At 46.4% G+C, this 18,937-nt stretch overlaps 2 protein-coding genes across 7 annotated transcripts in view; one reads left to right on the forward strand and one right to left on the reverse strand.

Moving 5' to 3' along the window:
* Window positions 1-18,817, forward strand: part of LOC310670668 (uncharacterized protein) — an 81,473-nt gene extending 62,656 nt beyond the window's left edge. The window contains exons 2-4 of one of the 2 annotated variants that reach the window (XM_083426317.1): window positions 16,629-16,753; window positions 17,315-17,373; window positions 17,452-18,817. In XM_083426317.1, coding sequence (XP_083282443.1) covers window positions 16,666-16,753; window positions 17,315-17,373; window positions 17,452-18,549 — 1,245 coding nt within the window. In that variant the 5' untranslated portion in view covers window positions 16,629-16,665 and the 3' untranslated portion in view covers window positions 18,550-18,817. Of the gene's footprint in view, window positions 1-16,561; window positions 16,754-17,314; window positions 17,374-17,451 lie in introns of those variants that run through there. The other variant, XM_083426318.1, reaches the window with a different exon arrangement.
* LOC310670439 (uncharacterized protein) lies at window positions 1,537-12,419 on the reverse strand. 5 transcript variants are annotated; one of them, XR_014507571.1, is made up of 6 exons: window positions 12,109-12,418; window positions 11,155-11,286; window positions 9,371-9,469; window positions 4,969-6,023; window positions 2,615-3,826; window positions 1,537-1,548 (listed from the first exon to the last, which is right to left on the reverse strand). XR_014507571.1 is itself a non-coding variant. In XM_083425806.1 (5 exons), exons 2-5 carry the CDS (start codon window positions 11,252-11,254, stop codon window positions 3,422-3,424), a joined length of 1,656 nt encoding a protein of 551 aa, XP_083281932.1. In that variant the 5' UTR covers window positions 11,255-11,286; window positions 12,109-12,419; the 3' UTR covers window positions 2,595-3,421. The 5 variants fall into 5 exon arrangements, 4 of the variants coding, with proteins under 4 accessions (XP_083281932.1, XP_083281931.1, XP_083281934.1 ...); XM_083425806.1 differs by lacking the exon at window positions 1,537-1,548 and having other exon boundaries at window positions 2,595-3,826; window positions 4,969-6,020; window positions 12,109-12,419; XM_083425805.1 differs by lacking the exon at window positions 1,537-1,548 and having other exon boundaries at window positions 2,595-3,826.
* Window positions 18,818-18,937: the final 120 nt, after the last annotated feature.

Genomic DNA, 18,937 nt, shown 5'->3' on the forward strand with positions numbered 1-18,937 from the left:
TTCGAGAACACTGTCCAACCATCACGTCCTCTATCATCCCCTTCTCCTTGTGCCCTCCATCTTTCCCAACATCAGGGTCTTTTCCAGGGAGTCTTCTCTTCTCATGAGTTGGCCAAAGTACTGCAGCCTCAGCTTCACGATCTGTCCTTCCAGTGAGCACTCAGGGCTGATTTCCTTAAGAATGGATACGTTTGATCTTCTTGCAGTCCATGGGACTCTCAAGAGTCTCCTCCAGCACCATAATTCAAAAACATCAATTCTTCAGCAATCAGCCTTTTTTATGGTCCAAGCTCTCACTTCCATACATCACTACTGGGAAAACCATAGCTTTAACTATATGGACCTTTGTTGGCAAGGTGATGTCTCTACTTTTTAAGATGCTGTCTAGTTTTGCCATTGCTTTTCTCCCAAGAAGCAGGCATCTTTTAATTTCGTGGCTGCTGTCACCATCTGCAGTGATCATGGAGCCCAAGAAGGTGAAATCTCTCACTGCCTCCATTTCTTCCCCTTCTATTTGCCAGGAGGTGATGGAACCAGTGGCCATGATCTTCGTTTTTTTGATGTTGAGCTTCAGACCATATTTTGCGCTCTCCTATTTCACCGCGGGCTCTCCTATTTCAGCGCGGGTGGCGCTGTGAGTCAAAGCCTCAGTGCCTAGGGCTTGCCGATCGAAAGGTCGGCGGTTCGAATCCCCGCGGCGGGGTGCGCTCCCGCTGTTCGGTCCCAGCGCCTGCCAACCTAGCAGTTCGAAAGCACTCCCGGGTGCAAGTAGAAAAATAGGGACCATTTACTAGCGGGAAGGTAAACGGCGTTTCCGTGTGCGGCTCTGGCTCGCCAGAGCAGCGATGTCACGCTGGCCACGTGACCCGGAAGTGTCTTCGGACAGCACTGGCCCTTGGCCTCTTTGAGTGAGATGGGCGCACAACCCTAGAGTCTGTCAAGACTGGCCCGTACGGGCAGGGGTACCTTTACCTTTTTACCTTATTTCACCCTCATTAAGAGAAGAAGAAGAAGAAGAGGAGTTTGGATTTGATATCCCGCCTTTCACTCCCTTTAAGGAGTCTCAAAGCGGCTAACATTCTCCTTTCCCTTCCTCCCCCACAACAAACACTCTGTGGGGTGAGTGGGGCTGAGAGACTTCAAAGAAGTGTGACTGGCCCAAGGTCACCCAGCAGCTGCATGTGGAAGAGTGGAGACGCGAACCCGGTTCCCCAGATTAGGAGTCCACCGCTCTTAACCACTACACCACACTGGCTCTTAAAAGGTTCTTTCATTCCTCCTCACTTTCTGCCATCAAGGTTGTGTCATCTGCATATCTGAGGTTGTTGATATTTCTTCCGGCAATCTTAATTCCGGCTTAGGATTCATCCAGCCCAGCCTTTCACATGATGAATTCTGCATACAAATTAAATAAGCAGGGAGACAATATACAGCCTTGTCGTACTCGTTTCCCAATTTCGAACCAATCAGTTGTTCCATATCCAGTTCTAACTGTAGATTCTTGTCCCACATAGAGATTTCTCAGGAGACAGATGAGGTGATCAGGCACTCCCATTTCTTTAAGAACTTGCCATAGTTTGCTGTGGTCGACACAGTCAAAGGCTTTTGCATAGTCAATGAAGCAAAAGTAGATGTCTTTCTGGAACTCTCTAGCTTTCTCCATAATCTAACGCATGTTTGCAATTTGGTCTCTGGTTCCTCTGCCCCTTCGAAATCCAGCTTGCACTTCTGGGAGGTCTCGGTCCACATGCTGCTTGTGCCTTCCTTGTAGAATTTTAAGCATAACCTTGCTAGCGTGTGAAATGAGTGCAATTGTGCGGTAGCTGGAGCATTCTTTGGCACTGCCCTTCTTTGGGATTGGGATGTAGACTGATCTTCTCCAATCCTCTGGCCACTGCTGAGTTTTCCAAACTTGCTGGCATCTTGAGCGTAGCATCTTAACAGCATCATCTTTTAAAATTTTAAATAGTTCAGCTGGAATATCATCACTTCCACTGGCCTTGTTATTAGCAGTGCTTTCTAAGGCCCATTTGACTTCACTCTCCAGGATGTCTGGCTCAAGGTCACACTACTTGGGGTGTACAAGGCACCCATATCTTTCTGTGTATACATATCCTCTGTGTATTCTTGCCACCTCTTCTTGATGTCTTCTGCTTCTGTTAGGTCTTTACCACTTTTGTCCTTTATTATTACACAGTGTAGTAATATTTCACCCGGCAGCTAGCCCAGTACACAGTCGACAGCCCCCCGTGACAGCAGGTGTATGATTTCTCCCATGTGAATTCTTGTATGAATTCCATTAAGTTTCACAACAGCGGAGCTCCAATTATTATTATTATTATTATTATTATTATTATTATTATTATTATTATTATTTTAATTTTTATTACATTTCCCATGCTTATTACATAACTGGAAAAATATTACAAAAAGACAATACCGATAGAGAGTACAAATTAAGAAAGGGGGGGGGGGAGGAAAAGAAAACTTACACTATCTATTGTTATTATTAAGATAAAGAATAATACATAAATTTGAGATTGCAATTTCATGTTACAATAAAAAAAAATCTCATTATCATTAAATATATATCATTAAGATATATTCTAAAGGCCTCCCATTTTGATACAAATTCAGCTCTCGGTTTATTTTTTCCTGATAAGCTATCTAATTCAGCATATTCAGTCAATTTTTGAACCCACTCCTGTCTGCAAGGAATTATGTCGCTTTTCCAGCTTGATGGCTAGAAGGACTCTCGCTGCCACTGTTGCATACAAAAAAATACCTTTAATTTTTTTTTGAATATCTGAGTCAGTGATCCCCAACAGATGTGCTTCTGGCTTTCTATTACAGTGGTACCTCGGGTTACAGACGCTTCAGGTTACAGACTGCGCTAACTGAGAAATAGTTCCTCGGGTTAAGAACTTTGCTTCAGGATGAGAACAGAAATCACACGGTAGCAGCGGGAGGCCCCGTTAGCTTAAGTGGTACCTCAGGTTAAGAACGGTTTCAGGTTAAGAACGGACCTCCAGAACAAATTAAGTTCTTAACCCGAGGTAACACTGTAAAGGAAAGTCTTAACATTTTTTCTAATTCTGAATGGATTTCCTCCCAAAACTTTATTTTACTACATTGCCACCATATATGATACAGTGAGCCTGATTGATCTCCACAACAGTAACTTTTGGCTCCTTTGTACATTTTGGCTAATTTCCATGGAGTTAAATACCACCGGTGCTGCATTTTAAAAAAGTTTTCCCTTATGGCATAGCACGTGGTAAATTTCCAATTATTCTTCCACAGATTTTCCCATTGGGACATTGTTATAACATACCCAAAGTCGTGAGACCACTTTATCATGGCTGATCTAACTTCTTCCTCCTCGACTTCCCAGCGGAGGCGATAAGCTTTAGAGAGAGTTTTACTTTTTGAGTGTATTACGAGAAGTCAGCTTAGATCCCTGTGCAAATCTCTTTCCACCCTCCAAACATTTATATGGTTTCTCCCCTGTGTGAGTTCTTTTATGAGAAGTAAGGTTAGCACGGTGAACAAATCTCTTTCCACACTCCAAACATTTATATGGTTTCTCCCCTGTGTGAATTCTTTGGTGCGATGTAAGGCTTGTGCTGTGACTGAAGTTTTTTCCACACTCAAAACAGGTATATGGTTTCTCCCCTGTGTGAATTCTTTGATGATATTTAACGCTTGAGCTTTGAGTGAAGCTCTTTCCACACTCAAAACATGCATACGGTTTTTCACCTCTGTAAATTTTTTGATGTATATGAAGGCTTGTACCCTGGCTGAAGCTCTTTCCACACTCAAAGCACTTACCATATTTTTCGCCCTTTAGGACGCACCGGCCCATAGGACGCACCTAGTTTTCAGGGGGGGGAAATCAAGTAAAAAAATATGATTCCCCCCCCCCCCCCGCAGCTCTGGGAGCAGTGGACAGGCTGCATGCAGCCTGTGCGCTACTCCAAGACCTTCTCCCTGCTTTTGCGGGAGGTGGCAGAATTCCCCCACCTCCCGAAAACCCCACAGGAGCCCAGCATGACTCCTGCAGTCTTTTCGACCAGGAGGGAGAAGGGACTGAAACGGCCAGTCAGTCCCTTCTCCCTCCTCGAGGAAAAGCCCCCAAGATCGGTGCGCTCTTAAAGGGTGCACGGCTCCTGCGGGCTTTTCTAGGAGGTGGGGGAATCCCCCCCCCATAGAAAAGCCAGCAGAAGCCGCGGAGCCCCTTTGAAGAGCGCGCAGCTTTTGCGGGAGGTGGGGGAATTCCCCCATCTCCCGCAAAAGCCCACAGGAGGGTTGGAGAGTAGCGGGAAGGCGTCGCGCGCCTTCCTGCTGCCCCCCATACTCTGGGGCTGACGATGGGGGAAGCGCTGCTTTCCCCACCGCCAGCCTTGCAGCCGGGTTGGAGAGTAGCGGGAAGGCGTCACGTGCCTTCCTGCTGCCCCCCAACCTCTGGGGCTGGCGATGGGGGAAGCGCTGCTTTCCCCACCGCCAGCCTTGCAGCCGGGTTGGAGAGTAGCGGGAAGGCGTCGCGCGCCTTCCTGCTGCCCCCCATCCTCTGGGGCTGACGATGGGAGAAGCGCTGCTTTTCCCACCGCCAGCTTTGCAGCCGGGTTGAAGAGTAGCGGGGGCTGGCGATGGGGGAAGCACTGCTTTCCCCACCGCCATCCTCAAAGCCGGGTTGGAGAGTAGCGGGAAGGCATTGCGCGCCTTCCTGTTGCGTCCCATCCTCTGGGGCGGGCGATGGGGGAAGCGCTGCTTTCCCCACCGCCAGCCTCAAAGAGCAGACTCTCCTGGCTTCAGTGGAAGCAACGCGAAGCCTCCGGAGTGCAGGCTTCGGAGGCTTCGCGTTGCTATCGCTGAAGCCACGGAGCGTGTATGCGCCCCATAGGACGCACACACATTTCCCCTTCATTTTTGGAGGGGGAAAAGTGCGTCTTATAGGGTGAAAAATACGGTATATGGATTCTCTCCTGTATGGATTTTGCGATGGCAAACAAGGTATGTGCAGTTACTAAAGCCCTTTCCACATGTCACACATTTATATGGTTTTTCCCCTGTATGGATTCGCTCATGCACAGTAAGGTGTGAACTCTGACTGAAGCTCTTCCCACACTCAAAGCATTTATACGGCTTCTCACCAGTGTGAGTTCTCTTATGAGAACTAAGGTGTGAACCCTGACTGAAGCTCTTTCCACATTCCAAGCATTTATATGGTTTCTCTCCTGTGTGGGTTCTCTTATGTGAAGTAAGGTTAGCCCTGTGAGCAAAGCTCCTTCCGCATTCTGAACATTTATAAGATTTCTCCCCAGTGTGAATTATTTGATGCGATGTAAGGCTTGAGTTGTGAGCGAAGCTCATTCCGCACTCCAAACATTTATATGGCTTCACTCCTGTGTGGATTTTTTGATGAGATACAAGGCCTGAGCTGTGACGGAAGCTTTTTCCACACTCAAAACAGGTATACGGTTTCTCCCCTGTGTGAATTCTTTGATGTTGTGTAAGGTTTCTCCTGTGACTGAAGCTCTTTCCACACTCAAAGCACCTATGTGGTTTTTCCCTGCTGTGGACTTTGTGATGTTTTTTAAGGTATGAATGGCGATTGAAACTCTTTCCACATTCTAGGCATCCATATGATTCCTGTCCTGCGTGAATTCTTTCATGTGATTTTAGGCCAGAGCTGTCACTGAAATTCTTTCCACACACCAAGCATTTACACGGTTTTTCCTCTGTGTGGATTCTGCAGTGTGAATTGAACCTAGATTTACTTTGGAGTGCTTTGCCACATAAAGGTCTCTCATTTGTTCTCTTCCCCTTCTGATGTTTTTTCTGGACTGAGATTCGATGGCCGTTATCAGTCTGCGTAAGAAGACCTTTATTCCGCCCAATTTCATCTTGGTTTTTCTCTTGTTGTCTTGTTTCTTGTTGATTTTGAAAGGTCTTTCCTTTGACTTCATTCTTGGTTCTTTCTGATGAGACCCGAGAACAATGACTGTCGTGTTCATCACCTGCTAAGGGAAGATGACAATTAAAAATGTAATCCAAATCACAATCCTAGTGAGACGTTCTGTAACATCTGATGGTGATTTTATTATTTATACCCCATTCATATGTTTGGGTTTCCCCAGCTATGCTGGGCAGCTTACAGCATATATAAAACATGGTAAAACATTAAAAACTGCCCAATACAGGGCTGCCTTCAGGTGTCTTCTAAAAGTTACGTAGTCAATCGAAGGGAGGACACCACCACTTAGAAGAAAAAGCTGATGGAAACATTCCTTCAGGTCTACAGGGCTGCCACCATTTAGGGCATTAAAGGTCAGCACCAACACTTTGAATTGTGCTTGGAAATGTACTGGGAGCAACAGAGGCAGCACTTCCGGTTGGGCTCACCCTGGCGGAGGCTGAAAATAACATCGCAGCTCTTTTGCATGAGATGGGAGTAATCATCCTCCCAACCCCCTCAGGGTCGTGGGGGGGCAGCTTCACCCACAGATCGCCCAACACCAGCCCCCAATCCGGAAAGGAATGAGGGGGATGGGGCGCTGGGGGATGGCAACTCTTTGGTAACTCTCCAAAGTCACTGCCATGAGCAAACAAATTACTGTTTTTGAAGATGAGAAATTGCATTTAATTAACGGGCATACTTGGGAGTGAGGAGGGATAAGTTACTCTGCTAATTGATTCAGTCACTGAGGAACTAAAAAGATTTGAATTGAAGAGGGATTATCATCACGACGGAGCTGGTACGTCAGAACAAAGACAGGGAGTGAGCCTTCTTTGTTTCTCTTGATAGATTCTGTATTTGCTATTTTACCTGGCAAAATCCGTCCCCCCCCCCCGGAAGGATTGACTCTGCCGGTGGACTATGTAAGCAAGAGAGATTGGAGTGCACTATAATATTTGAAACTTATTTTGACTTCATCATTAAATGTGTGGAGAAGATTTATGAAAAAGATGGTATTATTTTTAATGGACTTTCACAAGTGGATTGGGGAGTCAAGGCTTTCTGGCCAAAGTGTGGGCTAATCTATTTGGATGTATGCCCGGAATAGTTGGCAGAGAGCCAGAATTTCTCCATTTTAAGCCATGTCATTGTGCGTATTTTGAATGAAGAAATGAAAGTAAAGACATGGAGAAGAAATCATCCACACAGGAACATATTTCTAGATACAGGTAGGTAGGCGTGTTGGTTTGCCGTAGTCAAAATAAAACCAAACAAATTCTTCTAGTAGCACCTTAAAGGTAAATGTAAAGGGACCCCTGACCATTAGGTCCAGTCGTGACCGACTCTGGGGTTGCAGCGCTCATCTCGCTTTATTGGCCGAGGGAGACGGCGTACAGCTTCCGGGTCATGTGGCCAGCATGACTAAGCCGCTTCTGGCGAACCAGAGCAGCGCACGGAAATGCCGTTTACCTTCCCGCCAGAGTGGTACAGTGGTGCCTCGCAAGACGAAAAGAATCCGTTCAGTGAGTCTCTTCGTCTAGCGGATTTTTCGTCTTGCGAAGCAAGCCCATTAGCGGATTAGCGGCTATTAAAGGTTTAAGGGATTAGCGGATTAGCTGCTAAAAGGCTATTAGCAGCTTAGTGCCTTAGAAAAAGGGGGTAGGGAGCGAAAAAAACCCCCAGGAATCGCAAGACATTTTCGTCTTGCGAAGCAAGCCCATAGCAAATTCGTCCTGCGAAGCACCTCCAAAACGGAAAACCCTTTCGTCTAGCGGGTTTTCCGTCTTGCGAGGCATTCGTCTTGCGGGGCACCACTGTACCTATTTATCTACTTGCACTTTGACGTGCTTTCGAACTGCTAGGTTGGCAGGAGCAGGGACCGAGCAATGGGAGCTCACCCCGTCACAGGGATTCGAACCGCCAACCTTCTGATCGGCAAGTCCTAGGCTCTGTGGTTTAACCCACAGCGCCACCCGTGTCCCTAAGTAGCACCTTAGAGATCAACTAAGTTTGTTATTGGTATGAGCTATCATGTATCTGAAGAAGTGTGCATGCACACAAAATCTCCTAACAATAACAAACTTAGTTGGTCTCTAAGGTGCTACTACAAGAATTTGTTTTGTTTTGACAGGAACATATTGTTTGATTTAACTTGTTTGCTGGATGAACTCAGAGGCTGTGAAAAATGAATGAAGGAATAACACCGGACTGATTTATGGGAAACACCTGGACTAACTTGGAAGCCGAACAAATTTGAGATGATAGCCACCCTCCAAACTCAGAGTACGGGAGGCTAAATAAAAAAAGACATAATTTGACACAACATTCGGACTCTTTGATTATATAATAATTTGGAATGTCTTTAATGTGATTTTTTGTTGGATTGTTTACTTGGAAAACTTAATAAATATTATTTACAAACAAAAAGGAAACGTACTGAGAGCCAGTGAAAATCCTTTAGGACCAGTGTGATATGGTACTGGCAGCTGCTCCCAGTCAACAGTCTAGCTGCCCCATTCTGGATAAATTGGAGTTTCTGAGTCACCTTCAAAGGTAGCCCCACACAGAGTGCATTGGAGTAGTCCAAGCGGAAGATAACTACAGCATGCACCACTCTGGGGAGACATTGTATGGGCAGGGAGGGTCTCAGCCTGCATCCCAGATGGAACTGGTTGACAGCTGCCCTGGACACAGAATTGACCTGCGCCTCCATGGACAACTCTGAACCCAAAATGTCTCCCAGGCTGTGCACCTGCTCCTTCAAGGGCACAGTTTCCCTGTTCAGACCAGAGAGTCATCACAACCACCTGCCCCCTGTCTCCCAATAGCAGTACTTCTGTCTTGTCAGGATTCAACCTCATTCCGTTAGCTGCCATCAGCTGACACGGTTTGAGGAAAATGGCTTCGTGGGCTAGAGAGGGACTGCTGCCATGACCCACAAGTTTCTCACTGCTGACCTGGCACCTTGGCTGCTGCAAACCGGAAAAAACTGTCTCCATACTGAGATGAAGCCCATTCAGTCCCTCATCTGGCAATTGCTGCAGCTACCACCGAGTGTGGGAAGGTTCTTGACCCAACAAATATTATACTCTGAAAAAGAATTTTCTTCACACCACCATTCATGGGCATAGCCAAGGAGGGGTGGGGGGTAGCCCCCCAGATCAGGTAAAACATTAGAAATATTTACCTAACTGGCCAATCATGCCAGTTCTGCCCCCCTAACAAAAGGCCTGCCCCCCCACCAAAAATTTTGAGCCCATGCCACCATTGAAAAACATTCCTTTCCTTTTCTACCTTTCATCTCTCACAGCCCAGAACTCTGGCCCTGCAGCCTTCCTCGTTTTCTCGCCAGGGGGGTTTCCTCACCCACAACATCTCCCCAGGTCCCAATCTCCATTCCCTGCCACTCACCAGATCTCTCTGAGGGTCCTGGGAGAGAACAGTCAGAGGTGGTGGGAGACAGCCTGACCAGGTCAACTGTCCATCTTCCCCCTTCCATCCTCGCTAGGTCTGCAGGAGAATAATAATAATAATAATAATAATAGTTTTTGTATCCTGCCTTCTCCAGCTGAGGCAGGGCCCAGAGTGGCTAGCATCATAAAAACAACACAATATGCATAAAAAGAGACATTGATTAATTAAAATACATCTTAAAATTAATTCAGACAAGTTAAAATCTAAGCAGTTGGCAATTATCAGGTTGGAACTGAGAGTGGTTAATACTTGCCAGGACCAACTTTTCCACTGATCATACAAGGTCATGTGAGCGGGTTGGGGGCCTCCTTCGGGCTTGCTTTATACAAAGGAAAGTAAGTCAAACTGCATCCTGCCCAAAGGCCTGGCGGAACAGCTCCGTCTTGCAGGCCCTGCAGAAAGATGTCAAATCCCGCAGGGCCCTGGTCTCTTGTGGGAGAGTGGTCCACCAGGCCAGGGCCATGGCTGAAAAGGCCCTGGCTCTAGTCAAGGCCAGTCTAATTGCCCTGGGGCCCGGGATCTTCAAGGTGGTGTTGTTAGCAGAAAGAGGGTGAAAGAGGATCAGCCTCTTTCATCCTTCCTGAGGAGCTCAGAAGCCTAAACAAGCTGCAGGTTCCTAGGGAGGGAGGGAGGAGTAAAAGGAGCCTCAGAGAAGCGGCAGGGATTCCTCTGCCCTAGATATTCTCCAGCCCCTGCAGAAGCCCAAATGGGGCATATATTAAAAATTTATATCCCTCCAATCTGGTGGGCTTCTCACAGCCACCCAGTGCGGCTAAGAGCATATATAAAAATAGAACAAAACATCAAACATAAAAAACAGAAATATCCTATACAGGCAACAAACAAACCAATAGCATAATAAGAATAGCAACAACAACAACAACATGTTTACACCTATACCCAAATTAAAATAACCACCGACCCCCAACTAAACAATTAACCAACACCAACGCAACGAAAACAAAATAGAGGAACCAAAATCAGAACCTTTTGAAGCATTTTAGCCAGTTGCCCCAACCCAAGAGTTGTTCCAGCAATGTCCCAGTGGCCTCCCAGGAGCCTCTTTTGGCTATTCAAGGTGAGCCTGGGCTCCACCCCCTTGGCCAGGTGGAATGGGCCTTGCACCCAGGCCTCATGGCATGGGGGGCACAGTAGTGACCTGAAAGTGGTTCCCATTGAACGCAGTGGTTTTTATATCTATATAGGGCTCCTCTGCCTATTCCTCCTCTTCTGGCAACATATTGGTGCATGCTCCAGGGGAGAGACTTTGGAGAAGACCTCTTCCCTGCCTTCCTCCAAGTCAAGACCTTCTTGCATTGTATGTTCTCCTGTCTTTTCTGCTTGCTTGAGGGAGGGTTTTCCTCCAGCCCCCACCCATCCATTTCTCCTTCTCCACCCCAGCCCCCTGAAACTCAGCCAACCTCTCCCAGCCTCAGAGGTGGGGGGTCCCAGCTCAGGTCCTTCCTAGGACCACAAATCCAGCTTCTTTGGAACTATTTTGCAGGACTCAGAAGTTTAAACAAGCTGCAGGTTTTTGGGGGTGAGGGAGAAGCAAAGGCGGCCTCCGAGCCCCTCCAGGGATTTTCCTGCCGGAGGGGAAGCCTCCCAATATATCAGGGGCCCACCCACAGCCTCCACAGTATAATCTCCCCCCTTTATCTTATTCCTTGCTTCCACTCTCCATCCCCCCAAGTCCCTATCTCCACTTCCTAGGAACTCACGAGATGTCTCTGAGGGTCGTGGGAGGCAACGCTCAGAGGTTGTTTGGAGGGAGGCAGGAGACAGCCTGACCAGGCCAACCGTCCATCTTCCTCCTTCCATCCTCGCTCGAAGAGCTCAGAAGCTGCAGGTTCCTGGGAGGGAGGAAGAAGCAAAGGCAGCCTCAGAGGCCCTGCAGGGATTCTCCTGCCCAAGACATTTTCCTGGTGAATGTGAAGCCATGCCTGAAATAAGATCTTCTTCCCACCACCAATAAAAACATTCCTTTCCTTTCCTGGCTTCCTTTTCACTCTGCCAACTTTGCTGCAGCAGTTGCTGGTGGTGAGAAACGAATGACATTTCATGGCCAGTGGTTCTCCTCTTCCCATCCTTAAAGTCTTCCCTCCTCCATCTCTCCCAACACCTTGGTTCCTTCCTAGGGCTGGTCTGCTATACAGAGAGACTGCGCCCTCCTTGGGGGGCTTTCCTCCTGAACCCCCCCTAGCCTGGGAAGGCATCGAAGAATAAAAGGGCCCATGCCACGTAGTGTTGAAATGAGTTTACAGCTGACCCTGCCCTCATAGAATCATAGAAGAGTTGGAAGAGACCACAAGGGCCATCGAGTCCAACCTCCCTCCCCCTCTTTTCCCAAAACATGAATGTCTCCCTCCTCCTCTTCCCAGAGCCATCCTGCCTCCTTTCCTTTGGGGGGGGGGTTTCCTAGCCCACCCTAAAACTGCCTCTTCCCCCGCCTGCTCTCCTCCTGGGGCGCCCCTGCACCCCTTAAAGCCTTTTGCACTCATGGCAGCCCTTGGGGGGCTGAATTGGGGGTGCAACCCCCCGCATGCGCCCTCCCACCGCTGCCCCTTTGCAAAACTGCTTTCCCCTGGAGGGCTTCTCTCCTGCGAAGGAGCTGCTCTGACACGGGAGCCCCCCCCCCCCCAAAAAAAACCCCACATCTCCCTCTTTCTTCCTACCTTGCAAAAGGCACAGTCTTCCGCGCTGCAGAATCTCCTCCCTCGCAGCTGTTCAAATGTGACAAATGGGGGAGGAAGTGACGCTTTCCCTCTCCTCCCCCAGGAAGTCCTCTCTCATAATATACTCGCTGCTTTTAACCCTTAAAGAAGCAGCGTCTGTCCCACCCCCACCCCCCAAACTGCGTGGTGCTGGAGACATTGCGGATTCCGCCTTTGTGGGGACCCCACAAAGCGCCCCCCTCCCTTGGAGGGCCCGCTCTCCTTTTCTTCCTGCATTTTCAGGGCGGTGGGATTTGCATTCTGCAGGGGGTCTGCTCCAAGGTTCACATGAGGCAGTTGTGGCATAGTGGTTAGAGTGCCCCTCCTGATATGAAGGTGGGACATTTCATAGCCCTATTATGTTACAGCAGAATGCAAAAGAATTCCTTCTCATCCCTGAGAAAGAAAAATAAGCATCCCAGATCTCCTAAGGCTGTTTTCTGCATTTTCAAAACCATAATGCTCGAAAAAACCATGTCGAAGCCATACCCACCTCACAAGGATACTGAGAAGATATAAAAGGTGGGAAGGGTACAGAAAAACCCTACAAGGATGTGCAGTTTCGCAGATTTTGGTCACAGTCTAACCCACCTCACAGGGTGGTTGTTGTTGCAAAGGTAAGAGGCGAGAAGAGAAGCCAGCAAGAAGCGGCTGCTGCAAATGTTTCATTTCAGCTTCACAGACCCTGCAGAGACACAAAACCGGTGCGAAGCTCATCCTGCTCCATCACAATCGCTTAACTGCAAAACTGCACAGTCCTGATATTTTACAGGGGGAAGAAAACACCGAAAAAGTAAAAATATATACAATTGACTTGCAGGCAAAGAAGGCAGAGAGTTTTACAGCTCTTTTTGCACAGGGCAGAGAGCTTTCCCAGGGGTTTGTCCCAACCATATGTGATTTCGACCTTACACACTATCACCGAAATGTAACCCCTGCAAACGTTGTGTGTCAAACTCTGCACCCCATACAATACTTTATTGTCACCCTTAACCAGCAAAACAAGCTCCCAGAAATCTTAGGGGGGTTCATGGGTCTTTGGATATGTGGTGTGAATGTGGCCTAACAGATTTGTGCTTTGTGTGTCTCCCATCACATGGCCTCCAAACACAAGTTGGAAAGAGGCACACATTGATTAAAATGGTGCAGCATAAAATCACAGGTGCAGTCAGCTCTCTATCCTAGTACAGTATATTCACAACCCTGTTCTAAAGCATTTCTATATGAAAGGGGGGGGGGAATAAAAGGGGGGAAACAAGCCCTTGAAGAGCGGAGTAGCCACATTCAGTTCAAAGGGCACCAGGAAATGGTCCGTCTACGAGGAAAGACCCACAATGGACCCCCGGTCCCAAGCAACACAATATTACCAATCTGCTTTGTGTCCGAAACCAGGCTGAGCCCGTGATGTGCTGAGATCGCCCCACGGTTGCCATGCATGACCAACTCAACACCTGACATGACTTCTCCTGGCTCCTTCTGGTTGTCCTTTGCTTGTTGTAGGAAGAGCTCGCTTAAGATGCTTCCCCAATAGCCTTGGAAGGCTAAACTAAGTTGTTTTTTTTAATGAGCCAAGATGCAATTCAAGCAACGGTGTGAGTTTTGCTTCTGGCTGGGAGGGAGATGCTGTAAAGATGGGTGCCATGATGAACTTTTTACTGTGGTTTATTTCTATAGATCACGGCAGTGGGACAGTTGACATAATTTTATTGATTTATTTATTTAATGAATTTATATACCTCCCTATACCCGGGGTTCTGAGGGCGGTTCTGGGGGCCTCAGGGCAGTGAATTGATATAGAATTTGATATAAAAAGAGATCCCCAAGGTGACCTATTTGGACCCTGATGTCAGTTCTTAGCTTTATTATTATTATTATTATTAAACGTGTCCTGGAAGTTATGAGTAAATAATTTTAGGAAACTGTGTTTTAAAAAAAGTTTAATTGTAAAATAGTACAACGGGTAGAGTTGGAAGGTTCTTCATTTTTGTGATTCCTTATTTTAAATGAAATTAATTTCTACTTCTTTTTCTTTTTCTATTTTTTCTGTTTTCTTTCTTTTCTTCTTTCTCTTTTGTATATTTGTAATTTGTACGATTATTTGCAAAATATAATGTTTGTATTGTATGCATTTCAAGGCTTCTTTATAATAATGGACTTTTTTTAAAAAAAGGAAGTTACAAGTAAATATTCTCACATCCTCATGCTTAATGTAAAGATCAGCACAGTAATCTGGTGTTTCAAGCAAATTTTATTGCATAGACAATAGAAGCTACCAAATATACACTCAGGAAACAAGTAGGAGAACAATTTTTACTAGGGTTACACCCTTTCAACTACCAACTTGTTTACTAAAGGTAAACAAAAATGGGAAACAAGATACTCACAGGAAGCAAACAATGTAATAGAGGAGTAAAGGTACAGCGGTACCTTAGTTCTCAAACGTATTAGTACTCAAACAACTTGGAAATCAAACTCCAAACCCAGAAGTAAGTGTTCTGGTTTGTGAACTTTTTTTGGAAGCCAAAAATGCTCCATTTTGACTGCTATTCTTCTGATTTGAGTGTCCTACTCCTGTTCTGAGTGCCTCCACCCAGGAGGTTTGAATACGGAATCAGATTTCAACTGCTATATTTAAGGATTTTTACACGTGGCTTCCATTTGTGTTTGCTATGCTGGATTTTGTTTACTGTAGCTTTAAATTTCCTGAAATTGCCTGTGATCTGATACACCTGTGGATAGCCTTTTAAATTCCAATAGAGTTCTGCTATCGGTATCAGTCTACTACACTTGCTAGTGAGAACTGATCCATAGTCATTATTTTTACCTGAGAGGACAATTTATTGGGTATGTATTGGTCATTCGTTTATTTGTGTTTATTGATATGCAGGTTGGTCATTTCAATTTCTGTTTTACAATTTAATGTTATGTATTCAATTTCATTGTCAGCTGATTCAGAATTATCCTTGAAACAGTTCACCTATCATAGAAAAACTGTTTTGTTCTGCTTGCTGCTGCATTCCACAGTGCTTCGAATAAATTACAGTGGTACCTCGGGTTACATACGCTTCAGGTTACAGACTCCGCTAACCCAGAAATAGTACCTCGGGTTAAGAACTTTGCTTCAGGATGAGAACAGAAATTGTGCTCCGGCGGTGCGGCGGCAGCAGGAGGTCCCATTAGCTAAAGTGGTGCTTCAGGTTAAGAACAGTTTCAGGTTAAGAACGGACCTCCGGAACAAATTAAATACTTAACCCGAGGTACCACTGTATTCCTACGTTTGGAGCACCTATCACTGCAGAATTGCTGGATTTTGACTACTGAAAGGCATCTTGCCTCCATTGTGGTGTTCCCTGATAGCGATTGATTACTATTTCTTTCCTATCAACTTTTGCATAACTATGCATGTATCAGAGGTTGATGTTCATGATTTGTAAATATGACAGCTTGATCAAATCATTGGTAATAGATTATTAGCCGCGTGTTGCTTTTAGGTCTGTTCAGATTACTCCAACGGACTCTGGCAAGGAGGGGGGAGTGCTTTGTGGGGTCCCCATAGCCAGAATCCGCAATATCCTTAGCACCATACAGTTTGGGTGGGGGTGGGAGAGATACCGGCTCTTCAAGGGTTAAAGGCAGCGATTAATTTATTACAGAGGACTTGGGGGGGGGGGGAAGCCTCACTTACTTCTCCTTTTATCACATCCTCCTGCATTTGAAAAGCTGGGAGGGAGATTCTTTGCAAGGTAGGAAAAAGAGGGAGTTTTTTTTTTTGGGGGGGGGAGGCTCCAGAGTGGCATGGGCTCTTTTATCTTAGATGCGTCCCTGTCTGGGGGGGGGGGGGTGTGTTCAGGAGGAAAGCCCCCAAGGAGGGCGCAGTCTCTCTGTGTAGCAGACCAGCCCTAGGAAGGAACCAAGGTGTTGGGAGAGATGGAGGAGGGAAGACTTTAAGGATGGGAAGAGGAGAACCATTGGCCATAAAATGTCATCAGTTTCTCACCACCAGCAACTGCTGCAGCAAACTGGGGGCTCCAAGCGCAGTGAGCTGCCTACACATAGGCTTGCTCCACCTGGGCTACTATTGTCCACACGGACCAGCAGCAATTGCTCTTGGGGGTTTCCGGCCATGGAGTCTCAGCCCTGCTTGGGGACTGCATCTGGGGCTTCCTGCCTGCTGAGAAGATGCTCTGCCCTCGAACTACAGCCCCTTCCCCTCAAGTGGGGTTGCAGGACAAGGAGGAACAGAGGGAGGCAGCCGTGTCACAGCTCCAGGCTGGCAGAAAAGGAAAGGGATGTTTTTAATGGTGGTGGGAAGAAGATCCTCTTCTAGGCATGACTCCACTTTCCTTGCATGGTGGGGTTCAGGAAACTGCAAGTGGGAGCTCCACACCTAGGCTGGGTTATCATTCATCCAGCAAATTGTCTTGGGCAGGAAAATGCCTGCAGGGCCTCTGAGGCTCCCTTTGCTTATTCCTCCTTCCCAGGAACCTGCAGCTTCTGAGCTCTTCAGTCCAAGCGAGGATGGAAGGAGGAAGATGGACGGTTGACCTGGTCAGGCTGTCTCCTACAGCCTTCCAATTTTCCTTCCCAGGACCCTCAGAGAGATCTGGTGAGTTGCAGAGAATGGAGATGGGGACATGGAGGGATGCTGGGAGTGAGGAAGCTCCCCTGGCAAGAAAATGAGGAAGGCTGCAGGGCCAGAGCTCCAGGCTAGCAAAGATAAAAGAAAGAACGAAAGGAAATGAATGTTTTCTAATGGTGACTTGGGCATAGCCAGGATTTGGGGGCTGCTGCCTACCAGCTCCTGTAGACCTGAAGGAGCATCTCTAACCCCAGACACTGAGGTCCAACTCTGAGGGACTTCTGCTGGTTGCCTCATTGCCAGAAGTGAAGTTACAGGGAACCAGGCAGAGGGCCTGCTCAGTGGTGGCACCCTTCAGCTGTCAAGGAGATAAAGAACTACGTAACCTTTAGAAGACATCTGAAGGCAGCCCTGTATTGGGCAGTTTGATGTTTTATATATGCTGTAAGCTGCCCAGCGTGGCTGGGGAAAGCCAGCCAGATGGGCAGGGTATAAATAATAAAATCACCATCATCAGATGTTACAGAAAGTCTCACTAGGATTGTGATTTGGATTACATTTTTAATTGTCATCTTCCCTTAACTTTAGCCAGTGATGAACACGACAGTCATTGTTCTCGGGTCTCATCAGAAAGAAATAAGCATGAAGTCAAAGGAAAGACCTTTCAAGATCAAGAGGAAACTGATAATGGCCATCGAATCCCAGTCCAGAAAAAACATCAGAAGGGGAAGAGAACAAATGAGAGACCTTTATGTGGCAAAACATTCAAATGTAAATCTAGGTTCAATTCACACTGCAGAATCCACACAGAGGAGAAACCGTGTAAATGCTTGGTGTGTGGAAAGAATTTCAGTGACAGCTCTGGCCTAAAATCACATCAAAGAATTCATGCAGGACAGGAATCATATGGATGCCTAGAATGTGGAAAGAGTTTCAATCGCCATTCATACCTTAAAAGACATCACAAAGTCCACAGCGAGGAGAAACCATATACCTGTCTAGAGTGTGGAAAGGCCTTCACTTACAGCTCAGGCCTTGTAGATCATAAAAAAATTCACACAGGGGAGAAACCGTATACCTGTTTGGACTGTGGAAAGACCTTCCGTCAAAGCTCAAACCTTACATCGCATCAAAAAATCCACACAGGGAAGAAGCCATATAAATGTTTGGAGTGCGGAATGAGCTTTGCTCGCAGCTCAAGTCTTATATCGCACCACAGAATTCACACAGGAGAGAAATCTTATATATGTTCAGTGTGCGGAAGGAGCTTTGCTCACAGTTTTAGCCTTACTTCACATAAGAGAACCCACACAGGGGAGAAACCATATAAATGCTTGGAATGTGGAAAGTGCTTCAGTCAGAGTTCACACCTTACTTCACATAAGAGAACTCACACTGGTGAGAAGCCGTATAAATGCTTTGAGTGTGGGAAGAGCTTCAGTCATAGTTCACACCTTACTGTGCATGAGCGAATCCATACAGGGGAAAAACCATATAAATGTGTGACATGTGGAATGAGCTTTAGTAACCGCACATACCTTGTTTGCCACCGCAGAATCCATACAAGAGAGAAGCCATATAAGTGCTTTGAGTGTGGAAAAAGCTTCACTCGAAGCTCAAGCCTTAAATCTCATCAAAGAATTCACACAGGGGAGAAACCATATACGTGTTTTGAGTGTGGAAAGAACTTTATTCAGAGAACAAGCCTTGCACCACATCAAAGAATTCACACAGGGGAGAAACCATATAGATGTTTTGAGTGTGGAAAGAGATTTGCACATGGATATAGCCTTACTTATCATAAAAGAACTCACATGGGATAAACCATATATATGCTTGGAGTGTGGGAAAAGATTTGGTCAGCTTTAACGACTCATTTTGCAGAAGTGAATCAAGAGGAGAAAAATATTTAGATGCTCGTAATGAGGAAAGCACTTTAATGAGACCGCTGTTGCTAAACTTCATGGAATTCATACAAGATTTCACCTGGGAGAAATCACGAGGGTGCAGAATAATAAAAAGTACAAAAATGCAGATAATATAGATGTTAATGGTTAAAGGAGTAAATTCATGATAAACGATCCCTGTGTACCTGTGTGTGTATATGGGGAGAGAGGAAGGTGGGAGGAAAGTGTATCTGAAGGAAGGGCTTGTGGTCTCATGGATATGACATTCACCATTTACTCAGAAGCCGTATGTGGTTCAAGTAGA

The sequence above is a fragment of the Podarcis tiliguerta genome, assembly GCF_965153285.1.
Source record: "Podarcis tiliguerta genome assembly, chromosome: 2".
Classification (NCBI taxonomy): Eukaryota; Metazoa; Chordata; class Lepidosauria; order Squamata; family Lacertidae; genus Podarcis; species Podarcis tiliguerta.